This window comes from Pistacia vera, unplaced genomic scaffold, assembly GCF_008641045.1.
Source record: "Pistacia vera cultivar Batoury unplaced genomic scaffold, PisVer_v2 Contig125, whole genome shotgun sequence".
NCBI classification, from domain to species: Eukaryota; Viridiplantae; Streptophyta; class Magnoliopsida; order Sapindales; family Anacardiaceae; genus Pistacia; species Pistacia vera.
The window spans coordinates 481319-502937 of NW_022195303.1; the positions used below are offsets into that span (position 1 = coordinate 481319).

General features: G+C 32.6%; 2 protein-coding genes across 4 annotated transcripts; both read right to left on the reverse strand.

Annotated features, from left to right (window-relative positions):
- Positions 1-1502: 1502 nt before the first annotated feature.
- On the reverse strand, positions 1503-8059 carry LOC116119515 (putative clathrin assembly protein At5g35200). Its single transcript, XM_031405459.1, has 16 exons — positions 7800-8059; positions 7195-7319; positions 7042-7111; positions 6785-6882; positions 5882-6023; positions 5697-5797; positions 4847-4930; positions 4611-4661; positions 4441-4506; positions 4287-4352; positions 4119-4199; positions 3936-4013; positions 3005-3154; positions 2832-2907; positions 2435-2547; positions 1503-2280 (listed from the first exon to the last, which is right to left on the reverse strand). The coding sequence occupies exons 2-16, from the start codon at positions 7291-7293 to the stop codon at positions 1912-1914; spliced, it is 1644 nt and encodes a 547-aa protein (XP_031261319.1). The 5' UTR covers positions 7294-7319; positions 7800-8059; the 3' UTR covers positions 1503-1911.
- A 2595-nt stretch (positions 8060-10654) lies between these two features.
- On the reverse strand, positions 10655-21412 carry LOC116119555 (N-alpha-acetyltransferase 35, NatC auxiliary subunit). Of its 3 annotated transcripts, XM_031405492.1 has the most exons (16): positions 21247-21412; positions 20794-20861; positions 19974-20129; positions 18884-19051; positions 18304-18454; positions 17635-17714; positions 16193-16465; positions 15970-16113; positions 15152-15286; positions 14683-14781; positions 13200-13256; positions 12135-12339; positions 11825-11943; positions 11494-11562; positions 11184-11282; positions 10655-11094 (listed from the first exon to the last, which is right to left on the reverse strand). In XM_031405492.1, exons 1-16 carry the CDS (start codon positions 21368-21370, stop codon positions 10855-10857), a joined length of 2187 nt encoding a protein of 728 aa, XP_031261352.1. In that variant the 5' UTR covers positions 21371-21412; the 3' UTR covers positions 10655-10854. The 3 variants fall into 3 exon arrangements, with proteins under 3 accessions (XP_031261352.1, XP_031261358.1, XP_031261362.1); XM_031405498.1 differs by lacking the exon at positions 13200-13256; XM_031405502.1 differs by lacking the exon at positions 21247-21412 and having other exon boundaries at positions 18884-18944.
- Positions 21413-21619: the final 207 nt, after the last annotated feature.

Below are 21619 nucleotides of genomic sequence, written 5' to 3' on the forward strand. Positions count from 1 at the left end.
AACAATCATATCCTAAAAGAAATTAATCTAATTACAAACATCTAAATTATAGGAAAAGCTATTCAAAACTAATCCTAAGTTGTCTAAAAATCATGTCTTAAAATAAAAAAAAAAAAATTAATTAAAAAGGAAGTGTAATTTGTTTCAATATGAATTACATGTAAGTAATAGTTACAGATTTAGGTTTCACTGGTCTTTAACTAATTTTTTATATATTAAAATAATGAAAGCAACATAAAATTTATAATCCTCAAGTATTGAGAACCTACATAATGAACCAGTGTTTTTTTTTTTTTTTTTTTTTTGAGATGGTGGGTCATAGATTAATATAAATAAATAATAGGATTTTTTTTTTCAAAGGAAGGGTATATGGTGGAATTAAAAATATTTGCAAAGATATATTTGACATAAGAAAAGTTTTAGAAATGTCTTTTGGAAAAAACCTCAATTTTGAGCTTCTCATATAACCATAAAATAGCTTTTTTTTATAACTGAATAAACACTTTTAAGATATAATCAAACAATTTTTTTTTTTTTTTTAGAAAAAAATAAACAAGAATCAAGGTACTTATATAGGATTGAAAAAGTGTCTTGGGCTGGCAGAGAAACCTAATCAAACAGACTTCTAAAATATGGGCTTTAGGCTTTAAAAATTATATATATATATATATATCATGAGCCCATTTAATGATTTGAAATCTGGCCTTACATTTAAGATTTGAATGTGGCAGTTTATAAAATTGTACTTAATTATTGCTTTTCTACCCTTAATAGGGGAGAGGTCAATAATGCTATAAGTTAAAACATGTGAGTGATAATCCTAAACTATAAGGCGTGTTGACTAAATTATACTAAAAGTGTGATATTTATAGTTTCTACTTTCTATTACAAGATGTATTTGGTGAAGTTTTCTTGTCCCTTTTATTTGACTTTAGTGGTTGAAATGATGTGGCACTACTCTTTTATTAACACATCTTTCATTTATATTTATTGAGCATTTATAAATTGACTTTTTATATGTATTTATCCATTCATTTTATGACACATCAATTTTTATGGAAAAATTTATATGAAGTTTGTATGGATACACTTATGTGAAGAGTTTGTAAGTATTAAATTAAAAACAATACTAACTATATTGAATTTCAATATAAAGCCAAAAGGTGATTTATTTTATATATATATATATATAAATTATTAATATCCCAAGCAAATGCAAAAGAGTAATTTGGAAAAATGATAATTTTGTTAAAACTGGGAGAGGTTAGTTATTGTATGATTTGATCAGATTTAGATCGTTTTCAACTGGGGTCATCTTCATAGAGACGTTAACAAAACACTTTTAATTCTCAAAAACTCGGAGGACTTTGCTTTCAACATAATTTAACATGAATATAAATACAATATTTTACTTGCTTCTGATTCACATAATATACATATTCTAGATATTTACAAGTTAAGTTTCAAAATAAAACTTTATTTGACAATTAGCTAGAACCATAGATCAAATTTAAATGTCTCATTAATAAAAATGTGGTAATGTCACAAAGATTACAAATCATTTCTATCATCTACAAGAAAAGGGTAAAAAATAATAATAATGATCAATGATAATAAACAAGAAAAAGGTTTCCTGCTTCTAAGCAGTGTCAAAAAGAAAAAAAGTTCCGTCGTCTAGAAAAATATTATTCCAATCTTCATCAATATAAATAATCAACAATCAAGAGCTCTCCCTCTCACTAGTCATTAAAGAAAGAATTTGATTCTACCTATCTACTGCACATGCACAACATATGGTACACAACTGTATGTTCTTGAATCATACCCGCCTCCGAATCCCAAACTCACCATTCCCATTTTCCACCTCCATGTATACTGACATAGAACATGTCGTTTGTTTGCACAAATCACCTATATAAGGCCTGTATATGGATTGTAGGCTTGAACAGGCATACCTGTGCCATAGGGATGGACACTGGCTCCATATGCATTTCCGAAAGGATTCGAAGGCTGTTGTTGTTGACCCATCATCACCATCTGCTGATGCTGCTGTTGCTGCTGCAACATGAAAGCCTGCTGTTGGTTTGTCATGGCTGCCATCTGCACTGAAGGTGGAGCAGCAACCATGCCCGAGGGAAAAAAGGGATCATGTCCTGTTTGTTGCATCATTGGACCAGCCATGGCCGGTGTCTCCCAAGGGTTGTAGCTTACATTCTGGTTGTTTCTTCTCATTGCATCATCGTACAGGCTGTCCAGTGTTAGCAAGTCTAGGCCTCCCGCCTTTTCAAGCAATTCAGCATAACAACCGTCAGTAAGGCATTACTCAAAACAACGATATATTCCAGAGGGAAATATAGCAGCCTCAGGGCCTGGTTAACATTTGAATGCAAAATAACATAGAAATGTATAAGGGAAATGGTAAAATCAAGATTACCAATTTGCTCGCAGCAGTGGCACTTTCGTTTGAACTTGGAGCAGTAACAAGGGCCAATTCCCAGCCTGTAGTTCCATTTGTATGACTAGGAGCAACAGAAGTCGGTTGCTCAGCTATATAAACATCATGAAAACAAGAATACAATTTCTTTGTCAGAAACAAACTTGAAATATGCAAAGCTTAATCTGATTGGGAAAACAGGATTCCAAAATTTTGGTCCAATTAATTTTCTCATCATTTCGAGGTTTTTTCTCCATAATATTGTGGTCGCATACATTGGTAAGAACAGAAGCAATTCATGTGTTCTAATTTGGTTTCACTACAGGACCAGTCTAAGCTACAAATTATTTAGCCACAGCCTCTGCTAGACATTGTAAAGTTACTGAAATTAACTTACCAACTGGGATGATAGCCAAAGCAAGAGCATTCTTCTCATCTAATTCTGAAGCAACTGGAGCAGGATCATCCAGACCCTTTGGCACAAAGGGGAAAAAAGAGTTCCATAAGGTGACTAAGAAAAGTTCAGCTGACCCACTAAGTTCTAAGAAAAAGATAACACTTAATACTTACCAACAAATCAGGAGGTTCAACAACAGGTTCTTCCACTTTTACTGGTTCTGGCGGAGGAGGTGAGGGTGGCCTTGCCTCCTCTACCTCCGGAGTCTTTTGATACTCTATGGCCAAAACTTCCTTAGGGGCAACAATTTTGTTGTCAGCCACCTACCAGTAATTATGACATCAAAATTCAAATGTGTTCAACTAGAAGCATTCTAATAAAATTCTGAACAATTAAAACACTTTTAACCAAAAGGATTAATAAATGTTGGATATTGAACTGAGAAAGCAAGATTATAAATGATCGCAAATTGTGGCATCTATAATGAAGGTGACATAAAATGCTTCTAGGAATCTAAGACAAAGGACATAACTCTTAGACTCATTGCATAAATTATCAACATCCAACTTTCAAAATTAAACTACAAGTCTGCTATACACAAATAAATGCATGATCATCCATCAAAAGAAAATAGAAGTATCTACAAGGTATTACATGTAGAGTAATACTACACATACATAATTTTTATACAACATTTCTCGTACAACATTAGGTGGCAAGATATGATTGGTTAATTTAAAGTTAAAATTAAACTTTCACTCAATCATATCTTGCCACATAATGTTGTATGAGAAATGTTGTATGGGAGTGATGTATGTATAGTATTATTCTTACATGTAGTTTCATTAGTCTATTAAATTTAATGGAGGTTTATATTGATGCATTGGAATCTGCCTCTTCATAACATAAACTAGCATAAAAACTTTTTAACTATCATTCTGTATTGTCAACAACCAATTTGATAGAGCTTTCTTAATGGCATTCATAACCTAATTGAACAGTTATATCAATTGATAGTCTAAGTTATCTAATGCTCCTTTGCCTTCTTTATCTGCACACATGCATATGTATATACATTCATGATTTCAAACAAAAGTTATGTACCTGATCTTTCCGAAATGTTGAACCCCGTGGAGCTTCTCTTGCATACTCTTCCATTGCTTGCAGGAATGAAGCAGGGGGCTTCATCATGGATACAAAAATTAATCAAGAAAAATATTTTTTGAGAATAACATGAAATCTATTGGAAGAAAATTTATTTTAGAAACACTAGGGGAGAACTCACACCTGCTCAATCTTTAAAAACCTTTCTCCACGTCCAATGTCAATATTTTTACATATTTCGTAGAATTCAGACAGTCTCTCAGCCTGAAAATACAGAAAATTAAAGGCCTACCCATGAAATGACAAAGAATCTTCAATGCACACTGCAGGAATATTACCAAAAGGCAATACCTGCTGCCCAGCCCTCTTGTATATATCCAAGGCCCTCAGAGCATCTTGGCGTTGCATCTCAAAGAACTGTCATAGTTAAGGGCGTCATGTATGCAAAATTTATTGGATACCAAGCTCTTTCTGAAAAAGATTGTATATGTATATCTTTCCCTACCTTGTCAACCAAATTGATTGTACCATCACTTATAGCTTGATAAATTTTAATGCTTTCAGAAGCAACCTGTTTGTATTACAGCAGACAATCAGAAATAACAGATACAGTTTCTAATCTAAATCAAACTGGCTAACATGATGGACAATCAAATATGTTTAAACTTCACATACCAATGAAAGGGCCAACTGAATCACAAAGTTATGAACTGCTGCCCCTTGCGGCTGTAGAAATTTCCAGCAAACACAGTCAATCAAATACATAATCAAGAAGAAAAAAGGAACAAAAATACTGAAGAATCTGTTGCACAAACTGATCTGCAGTCAAATTCATCTGCCGTTACAAGCACCACTATTATGTGGAATATGAAGACATAATATACTAAATTGACAACATTCAAAAGAATTACCTGACAACCAAGAACTCGAAACAGAAGCAGCTGCAGAGCTGGCAAATGCTCAAGCAATTCAGCAGTGTCTAAATCTTTGGTTCTCTGCATCAGAACTTGTATTTATGAGTAGTAGTTATTTTTTCTTTCTTTCTTTCTTTCTTTATTTAATTCTTTTGGTTTGTGTGTGCACTGCCATGAAGGTGCTTTGATCATAAATTCCTCAATGAAACCAGTTTTTAACAAAATCACAGAGCTACTGTAGAACATATATATAGTTTTAGAGAGAACAGTATGGAGAAAGTTCAATGGGATCTCTTTAACCAATCAAACATAAAACCCACACTTGCAAATATGCACACGTAAATATTTAAGGAACAATTTAGAACCAGAGAATATGTTCACAATTGGGAAGGATTGAAAAAATAACAAATTCTGGTTATTCAATGAGCTAAAAGGCCTACATAACTTCTTCTCCGATACATGAACATGATATAGTTCCACAGCAAAACACAGATTAATAATTGTTACAACTGATTGGGAGAAAACTGATCATTTGACGTGAAATTTTATCTATTTGAATTTAAATATCATCTACATTAAAGTCTTGTCCATTCAAATTCAAGAGATTCTTTAACTAAAAAAATTCTGTAATTATATTTCTTCCTTTTAAGTTGTAATTTGTTTTCTCCAAGCATCGTCTTTTATCGGCCACACCACACTGCCCAATCAAAATAGATTGAACTATTTAACTGGTCAAATACCATATTGTAATGGAAAGAAAAATTTAATCTTTCCCAAAGCAAATTATAACAAAAAGGATCATATCTAAAAAAGAAAAAAAATTGTCCTAGTGAAGAGATGAACTCACAGGGCGATCCGTCTCAACATCATACTTCAACAACCGAAAACATTCCAGCCTCTCCTCCAAAAATAAGGCATAACAGCGCACCCAAGAAGAATAATCCCATGCTGAGCAGCATATCACACATATTTAAAACTACGGAACTTGAAATTCTAACAAAATAATAATTCACTGTGGATGATATAAGGTACCATTTGGGCTGGAATCATCTTTAAAATGAGCCATGTTAAGCATATGGCTCCTGCTTCGACCATAATTGATGACCTCCTCATGAAATGTGGGGTCCACTTCCCTCAAAGCACGATGAATTACAATTAAAGTCTTTAATGCAACCTAAGCCAAACAGACATACATTATTATGAACATCAGAATCCCCAGTCCATCCAATAACAGTCATTAATGAGTTTTCTTGATATAAAGTATGAAATTAAGTCCATGAAAAGATACATTAACAAAAGGAAAACAAAGCACGTCCATAACCAATCAAAAATGCTTCATGTTCACAACTATAACCCCACATAAAGCCCACAGTTTATGACATGCAACTTCATTAATTGAAATATACTGACTCATTTACTCAAAACTGGATAAATATAAAGAACAGGACAAGGGATACAAAATTCAAAGGCATGCAACAAAGAAATAACTGTAACACAACAATATAGTTCAACAAAAACTATTCGTAGATACTTTGTCACTTGAAAAAAAAGTTTTAACACCTTATTGGCTTCTTTAAGTTATTTCCACTCAAGTACACATTTCTTCACCAATAATGAAGAATATAACAAACCTCACATACAATGCTTCCCTTTCAGTTGTGCTTGTTCACAGTGATAGTCAGGACCAACATCATAATGATTATAGACAAATTCCAATCAAGGAATATGACAATAGATGTAGTCCTCCATCAATATTTGTTTTACCTTAAATTGCTTGTATATAATAATGCTAATAACTTTTTGATACTCTTGAGCATTTATAGGGACATTAATAGTAATATGCATAACATTGTTCGATAAAATCTCAACATTTTTCCACAAGCTTGATTGATTCAGCATTTCCATCAACAAATGTTACTCTTATGCTGCACTTACTGCCCAATTATGTGTCTTCGATAACCGTCTTGCAAGGGCATGGATGCAATATGCAACATCAGCACGAGGCCTAGTAGCTGAAATAGCAGCAAAAATAGCTGCACAGAGGAGGAGTGTGTAAGATTCTGCGGATTCACTATTTCTTTCACAGGCAGGTAGCAAAGAAGTAAGAGCATAAAAACCAAATGCGTGCAACTAAAAATCAAAGAGACATAAATTGCGTACAATATTTAGGTAGATTGCATGCAACAACCAACCTCTAATGTGTTTTTCCTTTGCAGGTCGCTCAACGTGATTTGTAGCCTTAACTATAGCAATGTCCAATTCCTATAAAATTAAACACCGACAAAGAAAATCAGATATCCACAACTGAAAAAACCACATATAGATTTAAATGCACTTAACTATACCTTGTAATCACTATTGACTTTAGCCAATGAAACAGTGGTGGTATCCTTAATGGCTCCCAGTGCTTTCCTGAAGCTCTTCTGCGTTCCTCCGCCCGACATTCTCTCTCCCTCTCAATCACAAAATTCTACAATTACCCATTAATTAAATGACATCACTTTCCTTATTTAGCACTTAAAATTCTCCATAAAAGAAAAAAAAAATGCAATTCAATTCACTCGTTACAGTTAAATTCAATCTCCCATAACTCATCAAAGTCTAAATAAACTCATTAAAACTCTCAACTTAAAGCTCATAAATTGGAGCTCATATCCCATCATATAAGATCTAATCACAAATCCTATTGATCACAAAATCTCATTAACTCAGAATCCAACTCAAAATCAAACCACAAAGTAATCAACAACAACTTAAAACTTCAGAAATTCAAAAACTTATGCAAGCTTACACGTATTAAATAAAAATAAATAAACACATATAAAGCCATAAAAGAAAAAGAGTTGAAAATTCAAACGAAACAGAACCCACAAAAGATCTAACAAGAAACAACAGAAAACTAAGAAAGAAATTGAAGAACACAGAAAAGAGAAGAGTGAGATGGGCATACCAGGAGGCGAGAGAGATGGGAAAAAAGAAAAAATAGTTGGTCTGAGAGCAAAGAAAAGTCGGACCAAGAATATGAAAGAGGGAGGTGGATTTGGCTGTGGTTGAGTCGTCGGCGTCTTAGACAAATATTTTAATTATCTATTTCTCTGTGTAATGTGTGTGCGTTGTCAGAATCCGGATTTGTAAGAAGTTTGTACTGTCTCTTTTGCTCCCTTTCTAGTTTTTACTTATCCAGATTTCCTTTTCCTTCTCTTCATTCCACATTACCACACCGGTAACGTTAATGCTTCATTAAAGCCTTTTTATATACTCCTTTTTCTTGTGTTTTTTACGTTGATTATTATGATATATTATGATTATTAAATTAAAAAAAAAAAAAAGACATGTTTTATAATTAATTGTCAAGGTTGTTAGACTAGATTTGAGCATTGAATGAGTTATGGACTTTTATAAAAGAAAATTCGTAATTTATTTTTAAAAAATAAATTGATGCTGATAAGAATGGAGAAGAAAATAAAATAAAGAAAAAAGGAAAGTGGTTGGATGTCGGAAGTCAAAAGGGAGTTGGTATCGGTAAGGGTTAAAAAGAAGGCAATGTGTTTGTCGGTTGTATGGAAATAGAAATAAAATTAATTAACTTTAAGACCACTTCTTCAATTACTGTTCTTAGACAGTTGAAAATATAGGTTGATCACCCATAGTGTCTAAGTCTGACAAATGACAATAAATACTCATTGCCAGCTTTCATTTTCCATTATTTACCCCTGCTCTTTTTCATTTTACAAACCTACCCATTTGTTGATGATGATTTGGAAAGGTCCCATTACTCCACGATTGCCATTTGCCACCGTCCATGGTGTTTAAACTACGTGTTAATGAGCTAAAGAAATTGAGTCGTGGGAATATGAAATGTTTGTTAAATAGTTTAGGTATATTCGTGCATCGTTAATAATTAGAAATTATGAATCATATATAAGATTTTGCAATGAAAAATAGAAATTTTAAAGATATTTGGCATTTTTTGTATAATTATTTTATAAAAATAAATTATATTTTTTATGTGTAAATTCATACAATACAATTATACAATGTTTTTAAAAATATAATTTGTAAGAGAGTACACACATAATCATAAGAAAATAAAATTAGGATTGTAATAAGAAGAGAGATCCGAGGGCATTTTCGGTCAAAGATAGGTGGCTGGCATTGGCATGGCACCGAAGGCTGAAGCACAATCTTACCCTTATATTGAAATAAGAAGAGTTAGTGTTTGTCTTTTTAATTGAATTTGGTTGCTGAGTCAACAAGACTCGTTTGGACCAGTTGGTTGTACTGGACTATGTTGCTGAGTATGGACTCCACTTGGATTGTTTATTTTTAAAAAATTTACTTTTTTTTTTATATAAATAGTAAATACCCCTTCCATGTGGATAATATTTTTATTAAATATGGATAAATTAATTGTAGGTGATAGAGTTTTTATTTAGAGGAATACTAATCTTACAAAGAGGCATACAAATAAGCATACAAAGAGATAAATTTAACCCTTAAGAAGTAAAAAAGTAAAAGAAAGAGAAACAATCATGAATTTTAAGGTTAGATTTGTCTTTTGTATGCCTCAAACTGTTGTTGACATGGATGCGCATACAAGTACAAGCTGTGGTGGGAGGCCTTTTCATTTATTATTTTAGTTGGGTATAATCATAATTAATTAATGAAATGAGGTTGTTTAAATAATGTCTTCTCACTTGTGGCCGACAGAATATAATAATTGGAATCCTATTCATCCAATATGCTAATTAAACTTAATCATGCTTTCAATTTTTAATCTCACTTCTTAATAGTGTCATTAATTGACTGTTTCAATAAGTATTCATTATTATAGATAAGAAATAATGGTAATTAGAATATTTAAAGTTGATGTTCCATGAATTATAAAAAATAATATGTGATATATAAGCGAAAGAATATGTTGTTTAAGATGCCATACAATGAAAATGATCATTTTTAAGCCTACAAAGATTTTATTTGGATTACCTAATTGAAATTTTTGTCTCACAAAACCCCATCTCTTTCTTCATTATAAATTATATTAACTAAATAGTCATTCCATAACAAAGATAATGGTTTACTTTTCTTTTATTTTCTCAAGACCGTTAGACTTGCATTTATCGTCTTATAAGTTATAATACACTACCCTTTCTAGAATATACACATATATACATTTTAATTAGAAATATCAAGCATGAGTACATTATTTTAAAGAAGAAGCCTTTCTAGAATATATATATAAATTAGAAATATCAAGTATGAGTACATTATTTTAAAGAAGATTAGATAGATTAGTTGATAAGTGCATAAGAACTTGTAGAAAGGTATGTAAATCTTAATATTCATTTATATAAACATACATAATTACCACGCAAAACTCATTATATTAATCATACCGAATTAGTCCACTTTATTATTTCCACAAAAGTTTAATTTGGACTTACAAATTTTTTTAAAGATGTAATAATCTCGTTAGTACAAGAAAATATACACTTGCTAAATAGTTTATAAATAGAAAGTAAATGTATCCCTAGTTACATCATACAGAGAAAGAGAATGACTTAATTTATTCAATTTAATTTCAGAAAAAGCTATTTCTTAACCTCGCAAACTATTCAACTAAATTCACAAACATAATATATTTGGCCCACCACAAATCTAGCTCAACCTTGCCAATTCATATAAGAACGACTGTTTTTTCAGAAATTGGCGCAAAAAATATTATGCTTGGAACTCAAAAATATGGAAAATTCACCGTTTGCTTTATAGAAAAAAAAAAAAAAAAAAATTAACCAAAAATAAAAACCAGAAATAAAAATCTATGGATTACAAAATTTGTACTTTCTTTCTTATCTTATTGTAAATTACATTGCCAATACCATAAATAATTGGGAAAATTGATCGAAAAAATTACTAACTACAAAAGTTAAATTTCTACACTGGATAACTCAAATGCTTCTCAACCTATAAAGTGTTTCAAAATTGCGGAGATCTAAAACAAAACTTCAAGATCTCTTAACAACCGCAGAAGCAAAATAAGGATGATGGCTGAACTCAAAACTGACCTTAAGTGATGGATCAATGGCTCCTAACCGGCAAATCACATTTACTGCTACAACATTGTGCTCTGCAACCTGCTCTAATCTTCTAAGTTCAGCCAATCTTTCTGGGTCATTGGAAAAACTACTCTTGATTTCCTTTGCAATCTTCTGAGCATCCTTAAAGTAATTGTACATAACAAGGGTCTGGATACAGGAAGCAAAATTAATAAGTCTTTACAAAAATATCATAGAAACATCAGGTTCGTAAGAGCTAAATGTCATAGAATACTCACAGAGAAGCGAGCGTAGGTTGTTGATTCTTTGAACGATGGATATGAAATGTTATCAGGTACACAAGCTTTTTGTAAGAGCTCAAAATGCTGAATGAATCTCTGGAGGTAAAATAAATTTGTGTTACTATGTGCTAGACTAAGATAGGAATGGCGGAACAGAAGCAAGCAGATTTATGCAGTGGACCTGCGACACTACACTTCAATTTCCTTGTCAAATAAATCACTTTGGAAGTGAAAAAAGAAAAAGGTTTGAGTCAGCCAAAAATGCTGTGAAGTAAATTTAATTAGATGAGAAAGATAGAAACTTTGCCTCCCGCTCTGTATTGAAATGGCTTGGAGTCTGAAAGAGCATGAGTTCATTCCTCAAAGCAGCAAGCATCTGGAAGGATTTAACTAATTAATATATCACTTGAGTTGACACGTTGAAGTAAAAAAACTTTGTAACAACAGGCAAATTTTGCTGCTCTATAGACATGGCCACATCACAAAGAATTAGAAGAAATTAATAAAGTTTAGGCTAAGAGGTAAAATTCAACCCCTGAGTTACATCTTAAATGGCATTTGAAGCAGTCATCCACGGAATCATAATTTGTATGCTTATATATATTAGATCATAATTTATTTTTGAGACACTAAATTACCATAGTCAGCCCTTGAGCAAGACATATGTGGCACTGAAGAAATAATATTGCTGGTGGGATCCGAGATTCCTTTGCCACCTCCTTTATGGAGTCTTTTTTCTTCTTTCCCTTTCGTTTCACTATCAATAAAAGTATAGGAAGATATGTCAAGAACTCATAAATAAGTCTCCAATTCAAGGACAGATAGTCCGAGCACTCTCATAGAATATAAGTGGGAATTAGATCCAGCTCAATTGAAATAGAGCATTTCTAAAACATTACTAACAATTCTCAAAAGCAAAATCACAATGGAAAAAGGTAACAAACTTACCAGTGCCACTGCTCACTGCCAACCTTAGATGTGTTTTCTCTGCAAGCTTGATTAAGACAGCATAAATGTACCAATATACCATACAATATTCAGTGGGTGAATAAAGGTCCAACTCAAAACCCAGCTTGAGAAAACGAGAAGCTATCCAGTAAGTTTGCTCCTCTACCCAATTGAGGATATGCCTAAATATTTTGACACATATATTCTGCAAAATCAAACAAATTGTGGTACAAAACATGCTATTGATGAAAATGTCATTGGAACTTAATAAATGGAAATCAATTGAATTTATCAGAAAAGCATACACCAATGCTGTATATCATGGAAACCGTCACTCATGTATTACAACTAGCCGTTCTTTGTTTATGTCAAGGAACATTTACAGGGAAAAAACTACTTACAAAAGATACCATCCCAGTCTCAACTATGAATGATACCATGCAAGGACCGAATAATGTTTTTAGAACTTTGGTGGTGACAAAATTATATTAAGACATCCCGACTAGAGAATTACCGTATACACACACAAACACAGTGATTCAATCTCAGCCATCCAAAATGCTAATATAATAGTATAAAAGTAATATAAGAATTTGTTAAAAAAAATGTGGTGCCACGGAGAATTCATAAGAGTGAACCTATCTTGTTCTTTTTAACCGTAACTCTACATAGACATGTGCTTATCATTGATATACTTCTGCAAGTCAACATAGAAGAACAATTGAAAAAGAGAGGGCTGCGAAACAGCAAATATCCGAGAATGACTAATTTATAAAAACCAGGTGACCCTTGAGTGCAGATTTGATGTGCAGACCACTCTTTTGTAGGAGTAACCCACACAGATTTATGCTTCTAATAAATTTAGCTCTAGAATTGGATATGGAGTTACAACTAAAATGAGTTAGTACCTTAAGTCCGCACACTAGATATATATACAAACTACAAGTTGCCTTAAGACACCACCACATAACTCAACTAGCATAGTTGTTCCCAAAGATTATTCTAACATCAAAAGCAATTATGTATAAGCAACAAAGTCAAAATGCTGAGAAGAGAGCAAGATACCTCGTCATCCAGCATGCTTGAGAATTCTCCAAATTCATTTCTAAACGCAATATCTAGCTGTTAAATAACAAATATCAAGAACATGAGTGGATGAAGGAACAATTCTTCATAAAAATACCAACTCAAGATCTATTCACAAATCAACTTTTGGGTTTGACACCTGTCATTATCAAGTGATAAGAAGATCAATATGCTCAAGAAATCAAGGGAGGAGAAGCCTAGTAATCCCATCTCATTGAGGTTATATTAAAGTTTGCAATTTAGAGAAGAACCAATAAATGAATGATGCAAAGGTATCAAACTATACCATAAAGAGAAGAAAGAGTTACATGAAGTCTTTTGCCGATAAAAATTCTCACAAAAACGAAATATCCTTGGTCTTTCATCTTTTATTTCTTTTCCCATAAATCCCTTGACCTTTGTTACGTGTTCACCGAGCTCTAAGCTATGGGCTACTTCCAAATCCTGTAACCTTGGGAGCTAGAAAACTTGTAAGAATAATATCCCAAGTAGATGACCCCCAAGGGATTTTAAAACATTGAGCTCTTGGTTGAAACCAAGGGCTTTTACCACTAAGCCCAACTATTGGGGTTGAAATATGTATTAGAGTAATGCTAGGTCTACAAGTCAATCTCACAACTTTCTCTCACAACCTTTGATGTGGCAGCTCATAATTGGTCAGCTAGCAAATAGATCCTTCCTACTTGTTATAGGTCCCTCTGTCCATTTGCGAGCTGACCAATTGCGAGCTGTCACGTCGTGGGTTTTGAAAGAAGGTTGTGATATTGGGTTGTAGACCTAGCATTACTGTATCTGTTAACTATACCTCATATACTAAGAAGAAAGGCAGGTCAAGACCTTGAGTAATGAAATTATGAGTGATGAGAAAAAGGAACTCCTATATATGAATAAATTTCCACAATGTCTAGAAGGGAAAAAGGGATAAAAATTATGTATGCACACCTTCATTCAATGCTTTACTAGTTAGGCTTTTAGTATGTTTTAATAGAGGGCATAAGTTAGCTTCCATTACAATTGTTTAGTGATAGGTAAACATCTTTTAACTAAAAAAAAAATTGACTAAAAAGTTTTAACACAAATTCTACGTCATTAATCTATCTTATTTTGAAGGTGTAAAAAGTTGCTGGATATGAAACATTGAATGTTACTTTTTAACTTTTAATCTTAACCACTGGGTATGAACAGTAAGAAACTTGTGTCAACTTTTAAGTTTAAATTTTATTTTGAAAAATACCCATCTTTATAGTATAATTTTATTACTGTAGAAAGTGTATTTTTAGTACCAACCAACTTTCAACTAACCTAATAGTATACATACCACAAGATTATAACAGAAAAGAAAGAAAAAAGTCCACATATAAAACAGGTGACAACAAACAAAACATTGTTGAATGAGTTTCACAGAAGAAAAAATATCAACTAGATAATTTACATCAAATTTGAATTCAGATAAGGTACAAACCTGTACATAAATAACTCGCCAATCTTGTAAGATTTTCCCAAGCTTACGTCTCTGCCATGCAGCATTTGTACAAAGTATTTTGAGCATATTGATCACTAACTGCAATAATAACATGACATGCATATTAGACTAAGCGCCATGTGCAATAAGCCACAAGGATGTTCCTTTTTCTTTTCTTTTTTTCTTCTCTGCCTAATTTATGGCAAAGCTGACAAATACAAGTTGCATCTTATACTGCCATCTCATCAGTGAACAAGAGTACAAGAAAACAGCAGATTTCATTCACCTGCCTTGAGGTTTAACCTAAGTACAAGCAACTTGCCTGATACAAAAAATAGGCATTCAATTTTCAAATTTAAAGCAAACAAAGACAACAGTTTAAAAAAGTAAGATCAATCAATAGAATTATTTAAAAAAAAAAAAAAAGATAAAGAGGATAGATAAACTACAAAAGTTAACAATTCTTCACCTGTCCTAGTTGTAGAATATATTCATTCTTCTGAATGTCATGGTTCTTGGTCACTTCAGGCAATGCTGCAGCTTTGACAATCACAGCAAAAATTGGATCCCGGCCATAGAGTTTCCCATCTTGAACCAGTAGAAGCTGTTCATAATTTTGCCAGGATTGAAAATCCAGAAATATGATCGATGATAAATATATATTTTAAGAATCTCATGTAAAAGGAAAAAGAATAAATTAACAAGATTGAAACAAGTAAACTCTACAATGCCAATCACAAGGCATTCTAGAGGCATACGTTTAAGAATACATATTTGATGTGGGAGCTACAACATACCTAGCGCTGACTTGTTATAATGACAAAAATCCAATATATATCAAGTCTTTCATCCTATGATGCAAATACTACAAACTGTTTGATAACTAACACATATAATAGTGCTTAAGTACCATTGCTGAACCATTAACAACTAGCTTAAACTATTAGGTCAAGAGGTAAGGTACTAAATGGTTTTGTGTTTAATCCCTCTATTATATGAAATTATGATAAATTCTGTTCAAGGTTATGGTTGTATTTGTGGTTGTGCCTGTTTATTACCTATGATTAAAATAAAAATAAAAAATAAAAAAGAAAGAAGAAGAAAAGAAAAATCACTTGAATCTTTTCCCAGCACAACAATCATTGGCCCGGGTTTCTAAATATAATGTTCATAAGCCTAATACTGATGTTCCAGAAAAACAATAGTCAAAATTCTCATACAATAAAATCAAGAGCAAATTTCATAATAACAAAAAATAAAGCCAATAAGGGCACAGTAAAATCCAACCTGAAGATGAGCTCTTGCAACCAAGTCAGGTTGAGACTTCTGAAATTGTACCACAAATCGAAGAACACCCTCTAACAAAGGGTCTAATGAGTAGGAACATATTGCATCTAGATCATGAAGAAGTTTCACAAAATATTCAACTGCCTGAGAGAATAGAACAAAACACTTTATAACAGTGAAACTACATTAGCAGATATACCATCATTAAGGCAATAAATCTCACCCTTTTCCAGCTAAGAATTTTAATTGCACGTGGTGGAGTGGGGGCAGCTGATCTACTGTTTAAACTAGCATCAAATCCAATTGGAGGGCGACCAGAAGCAGTTGTTCTATCTTCTATACCATCTTCAGAAGTTCCACAAGCACCAGACAAAAGGAAATCTGCTGATTTTAGAATTGATTCAAGCTCTATTATGCAGGAAGCTATATGTTTTCTTGCCAATTCCAAACCTCTTCCTTGAGGTCGTCTCATACACGTAAGAGCATGGAAAAAATGCTGAAAGAAAAAGAAGAGATTGTTATAATGCCAGTAAGATAGATACCGGTGTTGATTTGGCTAACACTAGAGAAGCAAAATGGCGTAAAAAAGAAGCATCAGGCCACATACTGTAAGCATACAGGTATAAGAAGAAAAAACTATACAGAAACAACAACTGGGAAAAATGTAGAACCAAGTTTCCCAGTGATCAGAGTAGATCAGAGATCTACAGCCAGAAGTAATAGAATTATTAACATAAATTAGCAGAATCCTATTTCTATTGATTGAAACAGACACAAACAAAGACTTGCATTCATAAATTAATGATTGAAAAATAAAGAAAAGGGATGAAAGAGAGATAGATAATTGAAAAACTATATGTTAAAGTTATTGTGGAATTTGGCAAATTTTGTCTTGTTATCAAAGCCAATTCTAAACCAATGACAAATCTAAAGAATATTATTGACATGACTAGAGTCACTTCAGCACTATAAACTTCAAAAGATCAACTTGACCAGCAGAAAAGACCCTTTCACTGGCAGTTCAAATAACTCCGGAAAAAATGAACACTTGTTTTACATTTTCCATTTTTTATCAAGAAAGGCTTCACTTGCACAACCACAAATGAATTCTCTTACGTATTATTGGGACATGTATCAGAAACCTGAGGAAAAATTAATGTTGAGATATATATACCAGTTTTAAGTCATAAAAAACAGAAATTAACATATCAAAAAGACATCATTTGACCACATAAATACAAACAGAGAGATCAAGATTCACAAAGTAGAACAGGATAAGCATTAGAATGCACATACACAACAGAAAATTATACACTTCCTGTTACACCAATTGTTTTAGACTTAGATAAAAGAGAAAAATATCATAACTTAAATTTGATTAAGCATTCAAAACCATCATATCATGATAACTTAGGCATCAAACATTGATCTCACAATCCAAAATATGTCAAACGTGCCGAATTAAAGAACATATATAATTGAATTAAATTTGAGGATGCATACAAACAAGTATCTAAATCGCTTCCAATCAGATTACAAGAATCAAGGAAAGAGACATTAATCCAAGAAAAAATAAGAAAATATTGTACAAATGCACAAGCAATGTAGAGGACAGATTTCATCTCATCCAAGGAGCGTATAGAAAGGGAAAATACAGGGTAAGACCTTACGAAAGCGTAAGCGGCATAACAAAGCTTTGCAGAAGCCCTCTTCCAGATCAAGATTATCTTGTAATGGCTCTATATCTGTATCAAAATATATACTATATCAATCACTACAGTATTTTGCTACATTTTCACTTGCAGTATACAGATAAGGTAACGATGCAATGCAGCTTAGGCAGAAGAGTTCTGACTTGGAGCAATTATAAATGTAAGTTAGAAAAGCCTTTTAACAAGTGTAGCACTTTATGGCACATAAAATGTGGAAAAGAAATTTATTTCTTTGGTGATCACTTTCAGTGTTTTCTTCATGACCTGACCTATGGCAAAAGAAGCCATTACATTCAAAGTATCAATTATTTTTGTATTTTTCATAAGCAAGTTCAAAGAATTTCAACAAGTCAGCCATATAGCCTCTTTAAGATCAATATATCCACATTACCTTTTGCAGGAAATTAACATTTTATAATAAGCTTGTCAAGCAGCACGGTGTCAATGGTGACTCACCCAATTGTGGTCTATAGTTAAGGATCGTACGCTTTATAAGTTCAATCCTTAACCCAACAGTTCACATGTTGCTCTGAGTAATCATATTTGATATCTCAATGTAATGCCATCATTGTTAGAGAAAAGTACAGATTGAGTATATTCAAGTTAGCAATCAAACATTTACCCTCTAAGACTCTTCTTTTTGATGATGGAGCTTTACAAGCACGCAATTGGCGAGAAATAGTTTCTTCAACGGCATTTAACATTGATAAGCACTTTTCGTCTCCATCACCATTCAAAGGAAGACCATATGACATTGTAAAGAGATCCTCTTCCTGAAAAAGAAATTTATGAGATTGAGCATGACCAAGAAGCATACATTCATCAAAATGTTATTTGTCAGTGAAGGATAAAGATAGTCACTACACGTGAACCATTAAACACTGAGATATGACATACTATTTTGCAAGAAGACTATCAATCAAGTATAACATATTAAAACTTATTTTACTTTATTTCTTTATATCTTCCTCTTTCACTACCTACAGAAACCTCATTAAAAACAATATTCTTTTTATCCTGAGAAATTACCTTTACAATGTCAGAAGTAGACAGATAATTTACTTAACCTAGATTTACAAATCTTAGAAGCTTCAGAACTAAAATCCACAAATAAGTATGAAAATGAGGGGAAATTTGGGAATCCATACATTTTCAACAATAAAATTGAAATAGAGAAGAGAAGAGTTGTTGGAATACTTTACTTCATGTGTGCGTGCATCAGAGACAACTGAAATAACTGCCTTGCAGGTTGCACGTATGACTCTGCAATAAGAATGCAATATGGCATGTGAAGATGTCCTATCAGGCCTTAGAAGATAGATGCATGAAAAGACAGTTTGTGCCAACGAATGACCGCTGTGCCAAGTTGCCTGCCATTGAAGTTTACTATTTAGAAAGGACAAAAAGAAAAGGTAAGACCCACACAGCATCGACATAATAATGGGGAACAGACAGGACACACTCTGGGGACAGGGCTACACATGTACAACATGTTAAAAAATTCCAACCATAGAGTTAAGCAATTAGGTGGAGGGCCAACCATAAAATAAATAGCCACACTAAATACTAAACAAATGTGTGATACTTTATCACTCTCCATCATGTGCAAACTCAACAAAATATATATGAAATTGGTCTTACATGTAAAGTGGAAATGAAACTAGACAGGGTTAACCAAACATGGGTGAAAAAACAAACTTGACAGATTTCGTTAAGATAACATATTAGAAGATCCAGTCCAAAAGGTTACGTTAATAGGACAGCTCAACTACATTATAAGCAATCATGTTAAATATTGACTTTACAGATGTTGATAATGTCAATGGTTCATTAAAATATATTTATGATAAAGTTCACAGTTAAAGAAAACATTTTTGTAAAGTACCTGAGAAGAATATGATTCACAGACAAAAGTAATTACAATCTCCAAATAGTTCTTAGAAAATTCCATGTTTATTTATAACCATGTCACATATCTCTTTTCTACCAGAACAAAGTAAACAAACATTGTCTAGGAGAGATAGAGTGAAAGAAAGCATCTGTGTGTGCTGCTGGAAATATGGAATTCCAAATGACTAGTACAATCTCATTCTTCATTCCCTTATATGGGTCCATTAACTTTCTTTCCCCAAAAAATAAGGAAAAGAATTAAAAGTTATGCTATGTCACTACAAGCAAAAAGAAGAAAAGTAGTGAGGTCTGTTTAACATGTGTCAGACACAAACTAGAGTCATGTACAGCTACTTCTATGTTAGATGGGTAAGACATAATATAAAATAAAGCAGAAAATACCTCACATGCCAGAAGATGGTCCATAATATCAATAGTGCACTGAACATCAATAGTTTTATTCAAGCTAATAGGAACTGGAGCAGCACCATTTTCAATGGCTTCGTCAAGTGAATAGTATTTACTAACCATACCAGAGTCCATCTTCGGGTCCATTATCTGATTAAGATAATGAAAACTAGTAAGTATGACAAAGAGATCATAACTTCACAAAGCAAAACCTGGAAAAATGAATTAGTAATCCACAAACTATTACTGTAGACTAATATACATATATGCTTCAAGATCTCAAGTGAGGCAACTAATAAAATATTGAACCAAAAAAAAAAAAAAAAAATAAAAAAAAAAAAAAAAAAATCTGATAGCAAATTCTTTTTTAGCAGGAAATTAGAAATTATCATTAAAGAGAAAACAAATTGACAAAATGTAGCTCATTACAGTCAAAAAGAAAATGACGCAGAAGCATTATATCATCAAACAGCAGCCTCAAAATTTTCATGAAGGGTAAAAACAATAAAGCATCAAATGGCATCAGAAACATCAAAAAATAGTAAATGGAATACTAATAAAGTAATAATAGAGAGAATTACAAAGTTTAAATTACTCAACCATCTCAAGGGCAAAGACTATTGGAAAATATCACTAAATAAAATAGTCCTATGCATTTACCCTTAATGCGAGCATACAGTAAGAATGACAAACAAAATTTTCAAAGGGAAAATAACAGATAAACATACCAAGTTGTCCCACCAAAATAATAATAACAGTAAAGAACCATTTTTCTTATGATACTAAAATAAGCATGAATAGAATGTAGCAATACCTCTAAAGCAGACATGGCAGCAAAAAGATTGAAATTATCTCCATGAATAAGCTCACCATCTCGAAGTTCTGCAATTCATAAATTAAAAACAGGAAATGAAATAAGTAAAAGCAATCATTAACTAGCCAGCCAGCCATGTCTACCAAACAGAATAATCTAAAACTAGCTGCATTTTCACCATTTTCCTTAAAATTGCATCACCTGAATAAGAATTTATTAGAGAACAAAACATACAAGCCAAGTCCAACAAACAGAATGATATATCGAATCAACAACAACAACAAAAATGCAATTAAAGAAAACGATAATAATAAAATTAAAATCTCGATACTTTTTAATTAATTTAATTTACTAAGGGCAACCTAGTTGAGTTGAATCAATTCGGTTGTATTTTTCTCGGTAACCAAACAGCAGTAAGTATGATTAAGTGAATAGTGAAAAGAAAAATCAAACCTCTACAAGCAGCATCCAAGAGAGGAGAGACATCGGCCCAGACGGAGTTGTCTCCATAAGGAATGGAAGTCTGCTCAAGTGCTTCGCGATTCATCGACACCAACTCTTTGTCCCTCTCCTCCATCCCTCTCTGCTTATACTCCAAGCTGCTTTGCTTTTACGAGGACTTAACACGGAAGAGTTTAATTAAAGGAAACGGGGATTTTAGGGCACCATATGGGTCGGGTCAATGAGGGTATTTTATCTTATTTTCACTTACAGGTTTACGTAATTTAAAACTAGACCCTCAAATGTATCATATAATATAATATTTTCCTGAAGTTTTCTGAAATAACAAAAACTGCCTTTACATTGGAGATGCAATGGACGGTTC

Bases quoted from the DNA above. Each gene is read 5' to 3' on its own strand.
- LOC116119515 (XM_031405459.1), bottom strand. From the start codon at position 7,293: ATGTCGGGCGGAGGAACGCAGAAGAGCTTCAGGAAAGCACTGGGAGCC. The intron at 4,200-4,286 runs GTATTGCCTTTT...CTGTATTTTCAG, and splicing joins ACAAGAGGGCTGGGCAGCAG to GCTGAGAGACTGTCTGAATT. The intron at 4,014-4,118 runs GTGTGAGTTCTC...TCCATGATGAAG, and splicing joins GGTTTTTAAAGATTGAGCAG to CCCCCTGCTTCATTCCTGCA.
- LOC116119555 (XM_031405492.1), bottom strand. From the start codon at position 21,370: ATGGAGGAGAGGGACAAAGAGTTGGTGTCGATGAATCGCGAAGCACTT. The intron at 17,715-18,303 runs GTAAATGTTTGA...ATTTTGATACAG, and splicing joins AAAAAGAAGAGTCTTAGAGG to ATATAGAGCCATTACAAGAT. The intron at 11,563-11,824 runs GTAATTTAGTGT...AAATCCTTCCAG, and splicing joins TTGCTCAAGGGCTGACTATG to ATGCTTGCTGCTTTGAGGAA.